An 18951-nucleotide genomic window follows, 5' to 3' on the forward strand; every position below is an offset into this window, starting at 1 on the left:
GAAATGGGAGAAAACATTAGAATTCCTTAATAACTTTGTTGAGTCCAACTATGACTTAAAATCCAGAAGCCATAAAAGATTAGCAGGCTCATCTATACAAGTAAACTTTGCATGGCAAATACGTGCCATACCAGAACTATAAGAAAATCAAAAGGCAATGACAATCAAAAGGCAAATAGAAAACATATTTGTAAATCATCACCAATAATAAACTCCCTAATATTTAAAGAGCCTAATGCATATAAATTAGGAAACAGCCCAACAGAAAAATAGGCAAAAGATATTTATAGTCAGTTTTCAGAAACTCAACCTATGCTCTTAAGAGAAATACAAATGAAAGCTACACGGAGACTATAATTTTCCACCTGTCAGACTGGCAAAAATCCAAAAGTTTGATAAACTACTCTGTTGGTGAAGTTATAACCAAGTCCTCTCATACACTGCTGGTGGGATTGTAAATGAGTGTAATGTCTATCAAAATTACAAATATTATACTTCTAACTCAGCAATTCTTTCTTGGAAAATCATCCCCAATATACATCTGTACATATGAAATGACATATGTAACAGGTTATTCAATACAGCATTATTTTTTATAGCTAAAGAATGAAAACAAAAGAATCAATACAGGTTTCATTAAAACTCTTATGTGCATGATAAAGGGAAATTCTGTGCAACCATAAAAAAAGAATGAGGAAGTCTCTATAAAATAAAATTGAAAGATCTCCAAGACATATCATATTCCATCAATTCTAAGATGTACATTTTTTTCATATTTGAACATCTCTGAAATTACTCTGTATCTTAAAATCTATGACTTATGGACGGTTGTAATTGGCAGCAGCATGTTTCCTTTCTTTGATGTACTTAAAATAAAACATCCTATCATATTTTTTGAGTGCTTTATGTTATTATTTGCAAAAAGCCATTTCCAGTATATTTGCTACTTTTTAAATTAAATGCATCCTATCATTTTAGAATCAATGAAATATGGTATCAGTTGAGAACAGCACAGTGCAAAACCATGTGTAGAATGTGCGATCTTTCAGTTCATAAAGAATCTATTAAATGTAATGTAGTATCCTGGATTGTGTCCTGGAACAGAAAAAAAGATATTGGTGGGGAAATCCAAATAAAGGCTAGAGTTTAGTGAATAGTTCACTTCAGTGTTGGCTTCTTAAGTTTTGACAAGTGGACTGCGGTGATATATGAAACATTAGGGGAAACGGGCGAGGGATATACAGGAGCTCTCTGCATTATCTTTGCAACTTTTCTATAAATCTTAAATTATTCCAAAATTTAAAAGTTCATTAAAATAATAATTTTAAAGGAAACAATATTTTAAGCAAATGCATTTTTAAAAACTCAAGGTAAATATAAGAAACTAAAACCATGGGGCTAGCAGGGTGGAAGAACTAGACAGGAGACTGTTTGCTTTACACTTGTCTCAGAACCATATGAATGTATTTACCTATCCAAAATATCAAGTTTAAAAAGTTACATATGAGGGGACAAAAGGGATAAACAAGAGATAAAGAGGAGTTATTTTAAATAGAGCTTATATTTACAACCTAGAGACTATGGCAAGAACCCATGGTTTGGCTGGGGAAGGTCTACAACCCTAAAATTCTCTACCTGATTTTATGCAAATGAATTCACATACATTTTCCTCACTAGAGGAGCCCCAAGGAAATACATTACAAATCCATACAATGGAATAATATGCATCCACTGAGGTATACAGAGGATGCCAAAAAAAAAGTATACATATTTTAAGAAAGGAAAACACTGTATTAAAATTGTGATATATACCGATAACAAAAGATGAATACAAGTCATGTGTATACATTTTTTGGCACCCCCCCAGGATATTTAGACATGTATTTATGACAATGAAAGATTCCACTGTAACATGAAGTAGAAAAAGCAATGATAACAGTATTTACCTTGATGTAAACGCATCATTGAGATATTTATGTATATAAGTGTGCACTGAGCCATCTAAAAGGTTACGTGTGGTAGCCATTAAAGCTGTTCACCAAATATTTCTGGCTCCCTGCCTGACACACATTCCCGTCCCTCTGTGACTGGGTAGCACTGTGTGATTAATTCTGGCCAAGGAGCTATGAGTGCAAAAGAGCATTTAATTATTGATTCAAGACCTTCTACAGCACCCTTCTTCCCCTGGCACAGGCACCACCAATATTACATAGAAAATCTCTGGTAAGACACAGAAGAGGTTAGTTATGTCTGATTCTGAAGAGGGCAAACAGGTAGCTAGGTGACAGGAAAGTGGGAATCGTACTCTGTGCTACTTTCTTTTTTGTCTCTTAAATTTTGCACCAAGTACATAAATTATCTATTCAAAATATAAAATGAAAAACTTAAAAAAACACAACTCTAGATCAAGGGGTAAACTGAATGTTGTTTAGTGGGCCATATTTCAGTAACAACAGAAAGCCTGTCTAAAGGGCTTGCACGGACCAATGATGAATGTGTCGTAAACGCAGAATCATCAACACCCCTTAAAAATATGGAACATGATTAAAGGGCAGGGAAGATCACCAGCACGACTTTTTCAAGTAAGTTCTAAAAGCTGCCCACTGATGCTCAAGAAAATGAAGAAAAATTGCTTCTAATGCTTTCAAAGTCAAGGCTGTTATTACTGAAACTTGATCCCATGTGAAAGCTTCAGCATTGTTAAATCTCACCTCTTACAAGATTAGCAGTATGACATTTTCCCCTCCACTGAGAGCAGTTAACTGAATTATTATTTCCAAGGAAAAATAAAAATGGACTGTGCAATGCTTTAATAATATGGGGGGAAGCATCCAAAATGGTAGGAAAACTTTCCTACACCACATATGGTAAACTGTGGTTTCCCTACTTTGTATCTGTGTAACACTTTGTACACGTATACAATATAGATTATAAACTGCTGAGTCATTAAGTCAGTAGATTTATTTATCCTGAACATTCCCGAGAGTACCTAACACGAGTTATCTGGCCTCGTTAGAAACAAATGACATAAGGTAACGGACTTCACACACGCACAAACTCCATTGAGACGGGAATGAGGAGTTCCTGGAAATGGAACTTGCACAGAACCCACAGTCTCCGAGGAGACCCAGCCCTGGCATTCCACACTGGCAATGGCTCAGCTCTCCAGTCACTTCACATTCACTGAGTCTGGACTGTCACTGCCCATAATTCTTCTAGATGCTAATCACACAATTGTTTAGTCAAACCCCCTAGCTGAGATGTTTGTAAAGCCTTTCATAAAAATCAAAGAACTTCCAACCATCCTTAACTGCACGCATACTGATCTTTACCTAGTTTCCTTAAACAATTCCTTGCAAGGGCCTCATTAAGCCCACACCTTTTAAACTTCCATCTCAGTGCCCTCTCATTGGTTCTCACAAACCCACCCTATCACCTGCATTCCTTTTTCTCAACATTTGCTATCAAAAATGCTCCACCAGGACACAACATAATGACGATATGGTTGAATGCTAACTAGCTAAAAACTTACACAATAATAGCACTAAGCGCACACAGAAAAAAATTAATAGTGAAACTGACTGCAGGGGGCACCGTAAGAGCTCCACCCTTAACTCGCCCCCTTTCAGCACACTTTTCAATTGCACCAACATTTCTTTCAGGGCTTTCTCTGGAGTACAGGGTCCATTTTGGACACTCTCACAGCACTTCCAAACTATCATTCACCCTCGAGTTACTGGTGTTTAAGTATCCCAGCCCCCTCGGGCCTTGTTTGCTCCATACTGGCTCTCAGATTTCCCCTGTAGGATCCAACTCCAGTTACCACAGTTGTTAACTTGCCACCTATGGCCTGCCTTTCCTGACCCTCTCATTTGCCAACCCCCCCTTGGAGAGGTTCCTGGGATCATCTCCTAAAGTAGTTGACCCTTAAACAGCATGGGTCCACTTGCAAGTGAATTTTTTCAGTAACTACCCGTACTGTTTTCGATCTGTGGTTGGGAGTCTGTGGGTGCAGGTCAACTGTGCGCGTCGACCTGCAGCATCTTACATAGGGGACTTGAGCACCCGTCGAGTTTGGTATCTCAATGGGTCCTGGACCAATCCCCTGCAGATACCAAGGGACAACTAAGTTTCCGGGGAGTCAAAAGTTACATGTGGGGGCCGGTCCAGTGGCTCAGGCGGTTAGAGCTTCATGCTCCTAATTCCTAAGGCTGCCTGTTCGATTCCCACATGGTCCAGTGGGCTCTTAACCACAAGGTTGCTGGTTCAACTCCTCGAGTCCCGCAAGGGATGGTGGGCAGCGACCCCTGCAACTAAGATTGAACACGACACCTTGAGCTGAGCTGCCACTGAGCTCCCACATGGCTCAGTTGGTTGGAGCGCGTCCTCTCAACAACAAGGTTGCCGGTTGGACTCCCGCAAGGGATGGTGGGCTGCGCCCCCTGCAACTAGCAACGGCAACTGGACCTGGAGCTGAGCTGCGCTCTCCACAACTGAGACTGAAAGGACTTGACTTGGAAAAAAGTCCTGGAAGTACACACTGTTCCCCAATAAAGTCCTGTTAAAAAAAAAAAAAGTTACATGTGGATTTTTGACTGTGCAGGGTTGGGCACCACTACTGCCAGTGTTGTTCAAGGGTCAACTGCACTTGCGCTGGAATCTGGCTCTGTCTGTTCTGGGGGAACCCAAAACAAGACATTGACTACAGTTTCATATATGCCTCCTTCTTAGTAAAATACTATGAAGACAATAAAATTACAACAAAGCAGCACAGCATAGGGTTGTATTAAACGGGGTGTATAACAGGTACACAAAAAATTGGCATTAAAAATTGTGGCATACAACAAAACTTAGTAATCTAATTCATAAATCTCTATTAGAATATACGAAATCATTTGAAAATAGAGGGCTTACTACAAAGCTTTGATTTAAAAAAAAGTGCAAGTTTATTTCTTAGCCTTCAAAATATCCCACATTTTTATTTTGGAAATTCCCCAAACTATCACATTAAGAGAGAAAAAAAGTCCTTTAACACTGTGCCTGAAATGGCTGTCTTCTGAATCCACAAATCTAATCTCTAAAAATGTGTTTGATCAAAATAATCCGAATAGGTTCTCGTAGATAAAGGATGCCCAAGGTTTACCTTCCTTTTCCTCCTCTCCTAAATAAGAGATTTCATTAAATAAAGTATTTTTCATTTTGGAGCAAAGTTGTTATTTAATTCAGGTTAACTACCATGTCTTGATACTTGTTACTAGCAGAACATAAGAGCACTACGGACAGGTCTGGGGGGTATGAAGAGGATATTGCCCCCTCTTGGGGCAGAGTCTATCCCCAGTTCCAGCAGTCACCCCCCCCCACACACACACACACACACACTGCCATCACAGGTAGGGACAATGAATGGTGCTGTCAGGAGTAAGGAAAAAGCAGACTTGTGTGTTACTGTGATCAAGAAAAGTTCCTGCTCGTTCTGGAGGAAAATAGGAGAATGTTTTAAAATGGTAGCTCAAGCCTCCTTTCCAAAGATCCCATTCGTTCAGAGGTGTCCATCATGTCTATGATATTCACAGATAAGCTCCCCTGTGTAATACAGATATGGGTATGGATATAGATGTAGACATAAGCACCCCGTTCTGTGTGCTAGTGTCACTTCCCAGAGATCAGGGTAAAAGTCCGAAATAGCTACTGCAGTTCTTACAGCAGCCATTGTAAGGATGAGACTAGAAAATGCACTCAGACATATCCTAAGTGAAGTTTTGCTTCAAGCCCCTTCAGTCACAATAGTTTAAAATTAGAATTCAGTATTAATAATGGAGTTAAAAATCCCAGTCTCAGTTGTGTTTGCCAGCTAAATTCTAAGCTTTTTTGAGTTTCCTGTCAAAAAGGAAAGAAATGCATGATAAGATACTTCCATTTCAGATGATAGGTGCTTCCAACAAGCTATATAATGACAGTATTACAATAAAAAATTCTAAGAGCAGACTGAGAACAGCTCCCCAAAATGTAAAACCGTAATTGTTAATTCTGTTATACATTCATGTCAAAGCAAATCTTCCTCAGCACCTATAAAAGAATGTGAAAATCAGAATGCTTTTCAGTTCAAGTCACATACACCAAATCTAGCTCTGAAAATATTTAGCAATCTTCATCGTTAGTGCCTTCAATTTAAGAAGCAATATTCGGCTTAATAGGTGCTCAGTCATTATTTCTTACCAATAAATAATGTATTCTTAAGAATAAACAGGTATCTCATTTTAAATTATATACTTTGCGATACTTTGAGATTCAAATTAGAGATACAGAATTAATTGGAATGTAGACCTTTTCTTTGGTTCTGTTTTAGTAGAGATAGGGTTTTCAGTATATTATTAACTATATGCATATATACATATATATATATGATTAGTTAGTTATATACCAAAATGAAACTTTTTTATCCTGGTTTCTTTGAACTGTTAACATGTGCAAATACACACAAAACACACCATAAGACAAAAAGACAAATCATTCTCACCACATATTGGAAAAAATAATTCACTTTGTGTAGGAATTACCGAGTGACATTTCCATCACAAAATTTTCTCAAACTGACACTGTTTCAGTGAAGAAGACAGCAAAACTACATAATGACTAATTCCTTCATTACTTGTCTTCATTGAGATGATGACTTAAAAGTCTATTCCTTCTCAATCTTTCAGGAATAAAGAGCAGGTCGTTTTAAATCTTCACATCCCCTTCTCCCTTCCTCATAATACTTGGCCCAATCCCTTGCTCAAAGTAGTTGCTCAATAAATATTTGTTGAATCGATACACTAATTAATTCCATAGCACAAGTCATACAAATGAGTATAAATGAGCAAAACGCAGAGGATGACTCAGCTGTGATGGTCCTACTATAGAGGGCCTTGGAGAATTCAGAATCTGTAATGACATTATAGCATTATGGATTGGGTATAAAAAGACCAGTGTTATAAATTACATAGCAGTGCCAAGAAAGTAATCTTACTTTCAAATTAGAACTTGAAAGAACAAACATCATCGACATCAGGAACAAGATGTTTTTCTTTTGTGAAAAGTGCACTCACTGCCAACCAAATTTGAAAGGCATAAAAGTGAACTACCTGAGAAATGAATTCAATATGTGATATTACACAATTAGAATGAATTTACCCAGCCTAGTTTCCTTAGCTTTTCAGGCTCAAAGACAATGAGACCAATCTTTGAACTAACTAGTGAGTAAAGCATTCTAAGATAATTGCTCTCCCAGAATATAAATGATACTAAAAATTAAAGAAGCTGAATAAAAGACCAAGAGAATAAAATCAGAAATCTTTTAAAAATTGGGGAAAAATATATATGTACAAATAGGGCCATTCACACTTCCTCTTTTGATAACTGGCCTTATTTGGTGAACTTGAAAATTAAGGGAATAAGAATATTTTTTAAAATTCTTTTAAAAAAGAATATAAAAAAGCTTCCGTTTCTAAAGTTCAGGTTGGCATTTCATGACATTTCCCCCTTGTCAAACACAGTAAATAAGATATAAGCCTGACCATTAAGCAAAGAAATGTTTAGAAATAACTAAGTAACCTTGGGGGGAGAGGGGAGATCAAGAATGGCTGTTATAACAACTCATTCTAAGTATCCTTTCAGCAAGAGCCTACAAAAGTGAAATTCAATTAAAACAGAAAAAAATTTAGTTTTACCAAAAATATCAACCATCCAAACACAGCATTCATAATTAACCCAATATCACAGAAACTACTTTCAGCATTACCTAGACACAGAAACCAACGAAACTTTTCATATAAAGACAAATTTCAACTTGAGTGGTAAACATACGAAAGGTACCGTACAGTTACAGAAAACTGAATCTGCTATCTAAGACTAAATTTAAGACAAGTAAACAGGAAGGGACGGAACCAAGAATCACAACTAACAGATTAAATCTACAGTTTAAAAATCATCAGAAAGAACTGCAAAGAAGAGTCAATGATCTGAATACCTTTGTTGGAGCAGTATCCATGAAAAGCTATAGAAAAAAAAGAGAGAGAGAAGGGCGTAAAACTTTCATATACACTCCAGAATCCAGATGAGATGTACACATTCCACTTAAATATCCTTGATTTTAGGGAAGTTAAAATCAATTGTTTAGAGGAGTTAAAATCAATTGTATCTTGGAAAATGTTTTTAGAGGTAATCCCTGCCTAATACGGTAGTCAGCACTTCTAGAAATTATGTGACTAACCTTGAAAGCTAAAAACCAAATAATATAAAAAAACAATATGTGAAGATTGGTTAGCTCCTGCCTAACCAACACACTCTCTTCACTTTTTTGCCCACAGCAACCCCTGCACCTACTTACCTCACTGATACTGGCGCCTGTCCTAAGTGAGGACCAGCTTTGTTATATTCAGATAAACCACTCTGGTCATGCTTTTCATTTCAACTTACAGAGAATTATAAAAAGAACTGTAATGTTATGGACCTTAAAGGATTTACTAAGATTTAAAATATTCCATAGCTAGGCTGGGAAGGGAAACAGAATACTGGCTACTAAAATTATTTTTTCCCAGTATAACAAAAATACAGATTTAAACATTTAATTTATTTATGTTGGCACCTACACCTTTCAAATACATTGTATCTCTGTGCTACATTAAGCATGGAAAGGCCTTTTCAAAGGCAATTTATCCCCCCGACACACCAAATAAATGCCGTCTGCCAATAATATACACCACCATTATCAAATCTTTTGGATCTATGTAATACTTTCTTAAAACGGATGTACTAGAGCACAGTCATGCTTTCAATTAACTACACTGAAAAATGTATATTCTCAGTAAATAATGTAATGTATTTACTTCCTATAACCTTCTACCCGAGGCTCTCCCATGAGGCCTTTGAATCTTAGCTGCAATTTAATATTAGACAACATACAAACTCCTCAGTATAATAAAAATTCATAACAATAGCCTCAAAAACAAAGGAAGGGCTTGGGTTTATTCTTCCTGTTACAAAGAATCTTTAAAGAAAAACCTTCCCGTTTTTCCCAAGAACAGCAAGGTGCCAAATCTCCTCCGCTGCTCTGAAAAATACTGAGCCAGCCTCATCTGAAGCGTTTGTGCCCTGAAGATCGCTTAGAAGCAAAAAAAGGAACACACTGCATTTTCACTGTGCTGATTCACCAAACCTTTTGCGCAAGTACATGCACTGGGAAATGCCTGCTTCTGAGCTGGGAACCCTTCCGGCACTGATGACTGTCTCAGTCTGCCCTTGTGTCTCCGGCCTGGCCTACTGCTGGCACATTTGTGACCATCGGCAGAGCCCTGACTGTCAACACGGCACCAAGCAAGCACTTCACATGCCGCCCCTTCATTTCATCCTTCCAACAACTCTGCGGACTTTCATTTTTAAATAGGTGGGAAAGTCGTGACTCTAACAGTGATTGATAACCTGGCTGTGTTCAATCCCCGTGTGGGCAGACACATTAGCTTCCCCCGGTGTCTTCATGCCTAACCCAAAGAATCAGCTCTGCAAAAACTCTACTCATCAAAGTTTTTCTTCCCCAAAGATTGCAACCATGAAATGGTTCCTCTATACCCGGGTTTTTCCCTCAGACCCTCCAAGTTCTATTTTCTCACTTAGCACAGAAAACAAACTCCAGGAGAGCAGGGACTATCTTCAGCAGTGACCTATTTTTAGCACTTAAGGAGAAAAAAAGCCTGGCACAGTATTCATTACACACATTTGTTGAATGAATGAAATATCTGGAAAATCTGGGCTATGTTGATGGCCAATTTGGAAAACAGTCTAAGCTCTGGAGGACCTGAATTGTGTACTTAAGTTTGCTCCTTTTTCCAAATTCACTAGGTAATTAATTACTCATTTCTCTAAAAATTCAACTTTATAGATCCTGCTTGTGGAGCTTCTACTATGACCTCATCTACTAGCCTAAGCAGCACAGGACTAACCAGATGTTCAATAAACCGTGCACAACTCTGTGAAGCAGCTTCATCTGTTGGAAACAGCAAGTCAGGTAGTCATGGCTTTCCCAAAAAGAAACCATCAATCTGGCCAAAGTTACTCATCTCCGGTCTTGGCTTCTTCAGAGGGAAAAGTGGATGGTTGTGATATTTCTAGATGATCACTTGAAATTCTGTCAAGAAACAAAACACCTGTCCTATCAATTCACAGATCCCCAGAGACTATCTCAGAAACTTCCAAGAAAGGTCATTCCACCCTAAAAATCCACACAATGTGGTTTCATTCCAGCTTTCCCTAACTCCAGCAGGAACTTGGGAAATTCATGCCCATTCAAAGGCACAGAGAAGTTAGGTGTGCACTGACGGGCAACTCCTGGCATTAGTACTATCTATGTAACCAAATTATTCCACTTGCCCTTCATCTCTATGCCCAGCCATTCTTCAAGTCCATTGAAGCAGTAACATTGAAACTGTGCTAAGTTTTTATCTGTGTGTGGTGCTGGGATGCCTCTGGAATTAGACACAAAGCAGAGACCATGACACCATCAGGAGTAAAAGATTTTGAAGAATTAAACAAGCACATAAATCAAGAAAATTAATTCACATCATGGACAAATTTAAAAATAAGTATAGAAGTCATAAACAAGAAAAAAAATAATACTACGTACTTTGATGAGCTTCAATTATTGAAACTCAACCATCTACTAAATGAAACTCTTGAAAAACAAATTTATTTCCTTCTTGAATCAGTGCCCCAGATAACAGCATCCACTTTCTGTCGAGAAAAATATACTTCTATCACTGTAAACAATGAATATGAATGACTTATATAGTAAGCATTCAATAAATACTTCTTGAGTTAATGAATAAATTTTCCCTGTCTAATGGTGTGTAGTATGATTTTTTTGAAATCCTAAAAAGAAAAGGGAGCAAGCAGAGGTGTATCTATTTAATTTTATTCGATGAGTATCTAATATACCATTAATGAGTGCTTTCAGATGACAATCATGACCTCGAGTAGAGTTTCTCCAATAAAATGACTTACTGTTATAATATAGACACTGTTTAAAAGGTAGAGCATCATGGCAGACATTGAAAAAAAATTTTTTTAATTGAAGACAAACCACCAAGAATCTGTTTTTAGCCAGTAGTTATTACCAATTTCCTTTACTAGTCAGAAATCTTAAAAGTAAAATAAACTGAATTTCTGTACCAACTATCAATCCTATAAATTACCAAACACAGAGGTTATGCACCAGTGTTATAGTCTTTAAAAACTGTTTCTCTCTGTTAATAAAGAGGAAAGGGGAATGCACACTATCGTTTATAGAGGGCCCTATTTACAGGATAAGAACATAGAGATCCAAAAGATTCAGACTTCTGGCCGCAAGGAAGTTCATAGGAAAATCAAAAACCTGACTGTGCCCAATATTTGTTCCTTTGGTAATTCTTCCATCTTGGAGGTTATCTAGTTCCAAATCCAGCTGAAAACTTTCCTCACTTCCCTTCTTCCCTCAGCTCCCTTGATTGGTAACAACTCATTCTGATCATCTTTGCTCAGTATCTCTTTAGCATTAATGTATACAGTTTACACTGTATTTATGACCTTTCTTTCACATGGCGCACTGGAACTGCACCAGGAATACAGCTCAGGTAAAAATCCAAGTCATTGCACATGGCAAGAACTCAATGAATAGTCAATGACAGCTTGATGAGATGGGGGTGGGAATAAACACCCCCCCATCACCCCCATCAGTCTGCTCCTAGTAAAAGTAAATGCCCAGTGTAGTGAGGTGTCTGGCTAGCCACTAAACAATACGGACCACATAATAAAGGACTACAGGAACAAAAATAGGCAGTAAGCATTCTATATTAAATGCATACACATGAAATACTCTGGGATCTAAGAGAATTCAACTTACAGATAAAATAGGGTATAATAAAAATGTCAGGTGGCCAGTTAGCTCAGTTGGTTAGAGCACACTGCTACTAACATCAAGGTTGCCGGTTTGATCCCCGCATGGGCCACTTTGAGCTGTGCCCTCAAAAAAAAAAAAAAAAAAAAAAAGTCAAGTGGCTAAAGTAAAAAAAATAATAATGTATTTAAGGGCAGAGTGGGCAGAAGTGATAATGTGCATTAATTTTTACAAACCAACTACACTGGGAAAGAATTTTCATAATCCCAAAACAAGTTGGCGAGGACGTAGAACACCTAAATACATTGCTGGTGGTGCAGCCACTTTGGAAAAAAGTCTGGCAGTTGCTCAAAAGATTAAACATGAAGTTACCATGCGACCCAGCAATTCCACTCCTACGTATATACCCAAAGGGGCTGAAAACATATGTCCACACAAAAACTTGTACACAAATGTTCATAGCAGCATTATTTATAATTGCCCAAAGTCCACTGATGAATAGATAACCCTGTATATACTATGGCCCAGCCTCTTCACTTCTCCTTTACTCTACAGATATAGTCACACATGTAGATAGACATGTACACTGATGCTACTGAAGCCATTTGCAGTAGGGAGTGGAAGACCCCCCCCCAGAGTAACTATTACCATTAAATAAATCACACTTCGGCCATACAATGCAATACCATGCAGGCTTTAAAAAGAGGACTGCTCTGGTTTCTATGGCACAATTTGTAGAAACTTGAATATGCATAAGGGAAAGAAAGTATTACTGGAGAGACGATATCTATATATCTCCTGTGGTACCGTTTGACTCTAAAAATGTGCATGCATTGCTTTTTAAGAAAACAATGACAGGGGAAAACAAGTTGGCCAGAACGGGACCAGGTTGCCGTTTGCTGTGGATGAGGCCTCAATCCTTCCCTACAAAGCCAATAAAAAGTAATCCCCACCCTGCATCCAGTCGCTTTAATTTGTCTTGTATATCACACCAAAACAGACTGATTCAGTATTCCAGGAATCAAAGATTGTCACTAAGGGACACCTGGAGAAATCTCAAGGAAAGTTAACTTTCTTACTACCCTGGAGTGATCTGACACCGAGGCTGGACCCTACCATCATCTGAAGTAACAGCATTTTGATTTTATATACTGCACCACCTGTTTCCTCAATATTCTGCTGGTGATACTCTCCGAACTTAATTCATTGGCCTCTGTCTCAGGAAAGCCAGCCACACTGCATTGCTTTCCTCCATAAAGGAGGAAGATTTACTCCAATGACTTTGTTGTCAAAAACTTCCTTTTTGACTGGAGACAATCTAAATGTTCATCAATAGGAAGCTGTCTAAACGAGTTATAAAACATATATACATTTAAATCCACATATATTTTTTCATGGCTTTAGATTTTAAAACCATATCTACTTTGGCCTAAGCAGTAACTAAAAGCAAATGAGGCAGTTTTGCCTGTACTAATATAAAACAATAGATCTGCTAAGAAATAGTGTGAAGAAAAACCAATGTGCAAAACAAGATGTTGTATGCTACCTGTGCTTGGGTATGGCAGAGTATCTCCGTGTGCACGCCTAGTCTATTTCTGGAAGGATTCACAAGAAACTAGGAACATGCATTGCCTCTGAGGAAGGACACCCAGTGGCTGAGACCAACTTTTCACTATACTCCGGTGTACCTCTAGAATTAAGTGTTCTGTACCATGTAAGTGCGTTACTTGCCCTAAAATGAAATGCTACTGCACAGTTTCTGTGAAGAAGTATAACTAAGGAATGCATAAAGAATGTGTGGGTCCTCCACCCCCAGTCCTTCTCGGCAGGGCCATCTCCATGGAGTGCACACCATGGTGGGACTTGGTCTCATCATCAGCAAGCTGGCTGCACCTCCTTGGCGGTATGCGCCACCATGGGCCCCGCAGGTGCTAGCTGGGGACAGGGGCATAAGACAACTCCTTCCCCCTCCCTCCTCTGTTCCCAAGGGCCACCCACCAAGGTTGAGAAATCTTCGCTCTACTTTTAGGTTTTTCAAAAATGGATCTTAGTTTCCAACTATCCATCAATCTAGAAAATAATTTCTACAAAATTTCTGTGTTTGTCTGAACGCTTTCTAAATTAATACTCTGACCACTCCAGTTCACCTAGTGCATCAAAAGCTAAGGGCGGAAAACCATTAATAGAAACCCCAGACACACCGAGGTTTACGCGAGATGTACACACTACGCGTCGCACAAAACAGACTGCACATTCCCTCAAAATTGTAGACGGCTGTTTACAAAGCGTTTCCACATACATCATCGCATGTAACGCTTTCACACGGTTCACTGTCGATCCTGGCAAACCCAACAGCTGCCAAATTGAATTTATTAGTCTTTAAGAATTGCAGAACCAGCACTAATAATGAAACAGCTATCGACGGGCTGCTTTTCTACCTGCGGTGGCTGGCTGCGATTTCTCAAAAGTGACAATTCTGGGCATTCAGCATGCTGACGGGTTCAAATGCCATCCACGTGATGCGGTGCTTCTCGAAGCCCGGGAGGGGAATGACCGCGTGCGCGCACTGGGGAGGGGGCGGTGCAGGGAGGGTAGGGAGGTGGCTGTCGCGCCCGGCCGGGGTACGCCGCATTAGGCGGGGCTCCATTTCCTACCCAGTAGCGGCGGTTTGGCAAACGCCACACAAACAGGGCAGCTCCCATGCGGGCGCGTTCCGCGCGCTCGGGGAATCCTCTGGGGTGACTCCGAGGTTCAGGCTCCTGTAAGGACCAACCGAGCTGGCACCCCTAGGAGGAGGTTATCAACCCGAACTTAGAAAAAACCCGTGGCGCCGAACTGACGCCAGCCATTTAGAAAGGTGACCCTCGGCCCACCTTGCTGGCGTAGGAGGGAACCAAACGGGTAAAGTTACAGCTCGCCACAAACGCAGATGGCAACTCGGGGTAGAGGGGGGCTCCCCGGGCACCCAGTTCCAGGAGGGGGTGTGGCCGGCTGCGGCTTTTATGGGGGTGGGGTGGAGGCGCCTCCACTGCTGGGGGAGGTGGGGGGGCCGGGACCACCGCGCAGTGCCGTGGGTCCAGGGCGCCCCGCCACGCGCTCGCCCGCCGGCTCACCGGTGATGTCCAGGTAAAGGTCCTCCGGCTGGTCCAGGTGATGCAGTTCCTGCGACGTGGAGCTGCGGATCTTCTTCACTCCCAACGAGGACGACGAGCCGCGCCGCGAGCAGGGGGGCGCGGCGGCCCAGTTTGGCCGCCGCTCGTTCTTCCGCTTCATGGAGGCGGCCGCGGTCCGTTAGGGGGCCACAAGCATGGCCCCGCGCGACCGCCGAAGCCCCCGCCAGCCCCGCGCGCGGGCGCTCGTTACAGTGAGCGCGGAGTGGCGCTGCGGGGACGGCGGGCGACGGCAGAGCCCGGCAGGAGGCGGCCGCGCAGGAGCTGGAGGAGTGGCCGGGCCCACCGCGCCTGCCCCGCTCCCTCCGGCGGCCGCCGCGGAACCGGCGCCGCAACCCCGGCTACAGCGCCTCCTGCCGCTGCCGGCGCCCCCCAGCCCGCCCCCCGGTGCCCGCAGCCCGCTGGCGCTGCCGAGACGACAGTGCTGCCGCGGGCAGCTGGGGCTGCCCAGGGTGACCGCTCGCGTCCACCACGGCCGCGGACGCTGCAGCCCAGGCACCCGACGACAGCGGGCCGCGAAGCCGGGGGACCCCAGGAGGGCTGTTCCGTGGAGCTTCATTCACAAAAAAGGGCCCACAACCCTCCTCGCGGCCTGCAGACTAAGGCCTTTCATTGGTCAGCGAGTCGTGACGTCACTGAGACTGGGCCTTTCTACAGGCAGGTACCCGGTGACGCCATAAAGAAAAGTCTGAGTGGTTCCGCCAATCAAAGGTAAATGTGTGCGGCGACACTCCGCTAGCTCCCCAACTTTTCTGTTTCTTCTGTGTTCCCCGAATGCCAAGACCCCAGTTTCCAACTTCCTTTAATGAGTCACCAAAGCTTTACACAGCCTCACTCCAGTAACTTAACTCCAGTTCTTTGGCATTCATATATTTTAAAGGATTCTTGGTTTCCCTTGTAATCGCGCCAACTGGAAGGGACTTACTTTTGCCTTGGCTGCTGGCTTGGACTGAATAAATTGTCCGCTGCTGTGTAAACTTAAGGTGGAGTCGGTTTCAGAATTTACGAACTGTTCAAATCAACTGTGCTCTTTTTATCCACCTATATGCAGCACTCAAAAAGAACAATCAAGAGCTACTTAAGGAGTAGATCAAACTACCGTGGAGATAGTATATACCGTGGAGATAGATAGTATATTACCACGTCGTAGCTCTGCATCTCGGAATCCAGTGCCCGCCTTAACTCAGTAATTTTATAGACCAGTTGCTATGTTTTTCTTACCTAAAGGTATTGAAGCAAGTGGCGAATTTAATCCTTGAACTTTTATCTTGCAAACTGTAGTCATATACCTTTGTTTTTCTACTGGGTTAAAATAATGCCTGACCTTTCTGGAACTTAACCAAAAGTGTCATTTTGCAGGTCCTTTACACAAATTTCCATGGTAGCATCTAAAAGGGTGAGAAAATTGGAGGGCAGTCTTTGCATTTCATAGCCAAAAATTCTACCTTTTGTAAACTATTACTAATTTTTCACGAGCATTTTCACGTTTACAGTCAGCCTCTAGAAGAGCGGTGAATTTAAGTCCGTCCTCCAGGAAGCCTCTCAGAAATGCAAATTTTGATGGAGTATACCTCCTGGAGGGACTATTTGACTTCTACCGTGGAAGGCCTTTATCTTAAGTACTGCTGATTAAGGAGGAACGAGGCCTGGGGGAAGAAGGCTCTGCGTGTAGTCTCCTTGGAAGTCTGCAACTAGAGCCACTTAGGTCACAAGCTTTGTAATCTTATTCATTCTTCCCCTATTTCCCATAAGGAAATCGGTGAAGTTTTGAAATTAAAAATCGTCTACATGTTTGTCTGTAGGGGCAGCAAAGAAGCGAGAGAGGCTGTGAAGTGACGTGCAAATGACCTGGGTAAGGAGAAACCTACGTGTCCCAGGTCCTTTCTGTTTTGACCAGAAGAGGCCTTACACCCTGAGCAATAGAAACGCCACCCTTTCCCAGACTATCCGGGACTTTACAAGAGTAGGTCTTGTGTTTTGTTTTGTGTATTGAGATATAATAGGCCTATAACATTATATTAGTTTCAGATATACAACATGATTTGATATTTGTATAAATTGTGAAATGATCACCACAATAAGTCTAGTTAATATCTCAGTAGTTCTTGTCTTGAATAAACATTACATGGGAGTTGTCCACTTGGCTCTGCAGAATTAAAGAAACCCAAGTACCCCATGACTGTCTATTTATTTGAGAGCGACTTACCTAAATGTCAAACTAAAACTAAAGTGCCCAGAAGTTCATTTATATCAGTTTGTTTTCTCTCACCTTCAAATATTATGTTGGGCTAGAAATTCTAACAAAATGCATGTTTTCAATTTTAAAAGGGTCATAAATACAGGTATTTATGTAATGTAAGAATGTTCACACTTTACAAATGTATAATTTTACACTTTTGTTAGTATAACATCATTAAGAGAAAAGGTATCTATGATGACACTTTGTAAATATGAAGAAATACCTTCCATTCTTAGAAAAGGAATTCAATGTGCTAAGTATACACTTTGAAGTTTTAAGCCCTATTTGTATTTTGTTTTTAGGTCATGTTTAGATAGTGACAGAAAAGTGCTATTTCTTATTACTCTTTCTTTTGTGTGTAGCACTTCTCTTGAGCAATTTAGCTCTTCCCTCTGTTCAGTAAAGATGACTGGGCTCTGAGAATTTGGCTGCAGGAAATGTAATTTGCTTGTTTGGTTAGTGAGTTTGTTTTTCATTATTTGACCACTGATCATAGAATTTTAGAGCTTGAAAGAGCCTTGACAATATTTGGTCCAAGGCTGTCCTTTCACACTGAATACGTGGGAACCCACCCACATAAGTGGCCATGGCAAGGCAGGGGCGAGAACCTTAAACACTGGAGGACTCCAAGTTGTCTTTCCCTGAGCTTCAAGAACAAATTCATCTGGTTGTGGTCCTTAATATTATGGCTGCACAGTGAAAAGCAACAAAAGGAGAGGAAGGGGTTCACTCAAATAGTCCTTTCTCCAAGGTAAATGCACCCTGAAAGGAAAACAGCTTTGGAGCATTCATTTTCTTAAATGTATATTTCAGATAAGTCACATTCAGAAAATCTGAAATCTTACCCTGAAATTTGTAGAAACTTGTTGATAGGTACTACATGATGTTAAAGTTTCAAATGATAATATAAGTTTTAGAATCAATGAATTATAGCTTTAATTATGTGGTAATTTGTTTAAGGTCAACTCTCCATAAAAACGAGAGGGTTTAGGTGGCAGGCATATGGGAAAACAGACACACACTAAATTCTAACTAGTGTGTTTAGGAAAAATTAGTACTATTTCATTGGATATTCTGGTAATCTCAGCATTAATCTGAAATCCCCCATGTTCCTGACCCTGAGACTGAAAATCTCTTAGAATTGTGAAAAGGGAAGAAAATGAATATTGAGCTCCCACTACATGCTGTACACCACACTGGGGGCTTCACACAAATGCCCTATTCGAAGTTATTGCTCTCATTTTATAGGTGCGGAATCCCTCATTTGACAGTTCCAGGCACTTATTTGTACCCTGTCATGCAATGAGTATGGTTTGAAAACCCGTAGCTATTTCTTGGGGCCAGCACCATTCTTCACAGGTTTTGAGAACAGAGTTTGAAGGGATCTCTCCTTGCAAATGAGTTTGTAAAATTGAATAACCTCTGTAGTTGTATAAATGTCTTAAGTTCTGATTAATTTTTCACTTATCAGACCAGACCCTATAATTGTGAATTTTTAAAACAACATCCCTGATGTTAATTTGGTTTTATGGTTATATACGCTTCCTCCCCCACAAAAAAATAAAATAATAATAATGGAGTGCTGCGTTTGAGGGATTGAGCATTCTGGTTATTTTGAGTCTTGTGATCAGATTATG

The 18951-nt window shown here is 40.6% G+C and overlaps 1 protein-coding gene across 2 annotated transcripts in view; it reads right to left on the reverse strand.

The window, feature by feature from the left end:
- CDC14B (cell division cycle 14B) overlaps positions 1-15586 on the reverse strand; it is an 84229-nt gene extending 68643 nt beyond the window's left edge. For both annotated transcript variants that reach the window (XM_081067243.1, XM_081067242.1), the window contains exon 1: positions 15019-15586. In XM_081067243.1, coding sequence (XP_080923369.1) covers positions 15019-15178 — 160 coding nt within the window. In that variant the 5' untranslated portion in view covers positions 15179-15586. The remainder of the gene's footprint in view (positions 1-15018) is intronic.
- Between the last annotated feature and the right edge of the window lie 3365 nt (positions 15587-18951).

Source organism: Rhinolophus hipposideros, assembly GCF_964194185.1.
Source record: "Rhinolophus hipposideros genome assembly, chromosome: 11".
In the NCBI taxonomy this organism is placed as follows: domain Eukaryota; kingdom Metazoa; phylum Chordata; class Mammalia; order Chiroptera; family Rhinolophidae; genus Rhinolophus; species Rhinolophus hipposideros.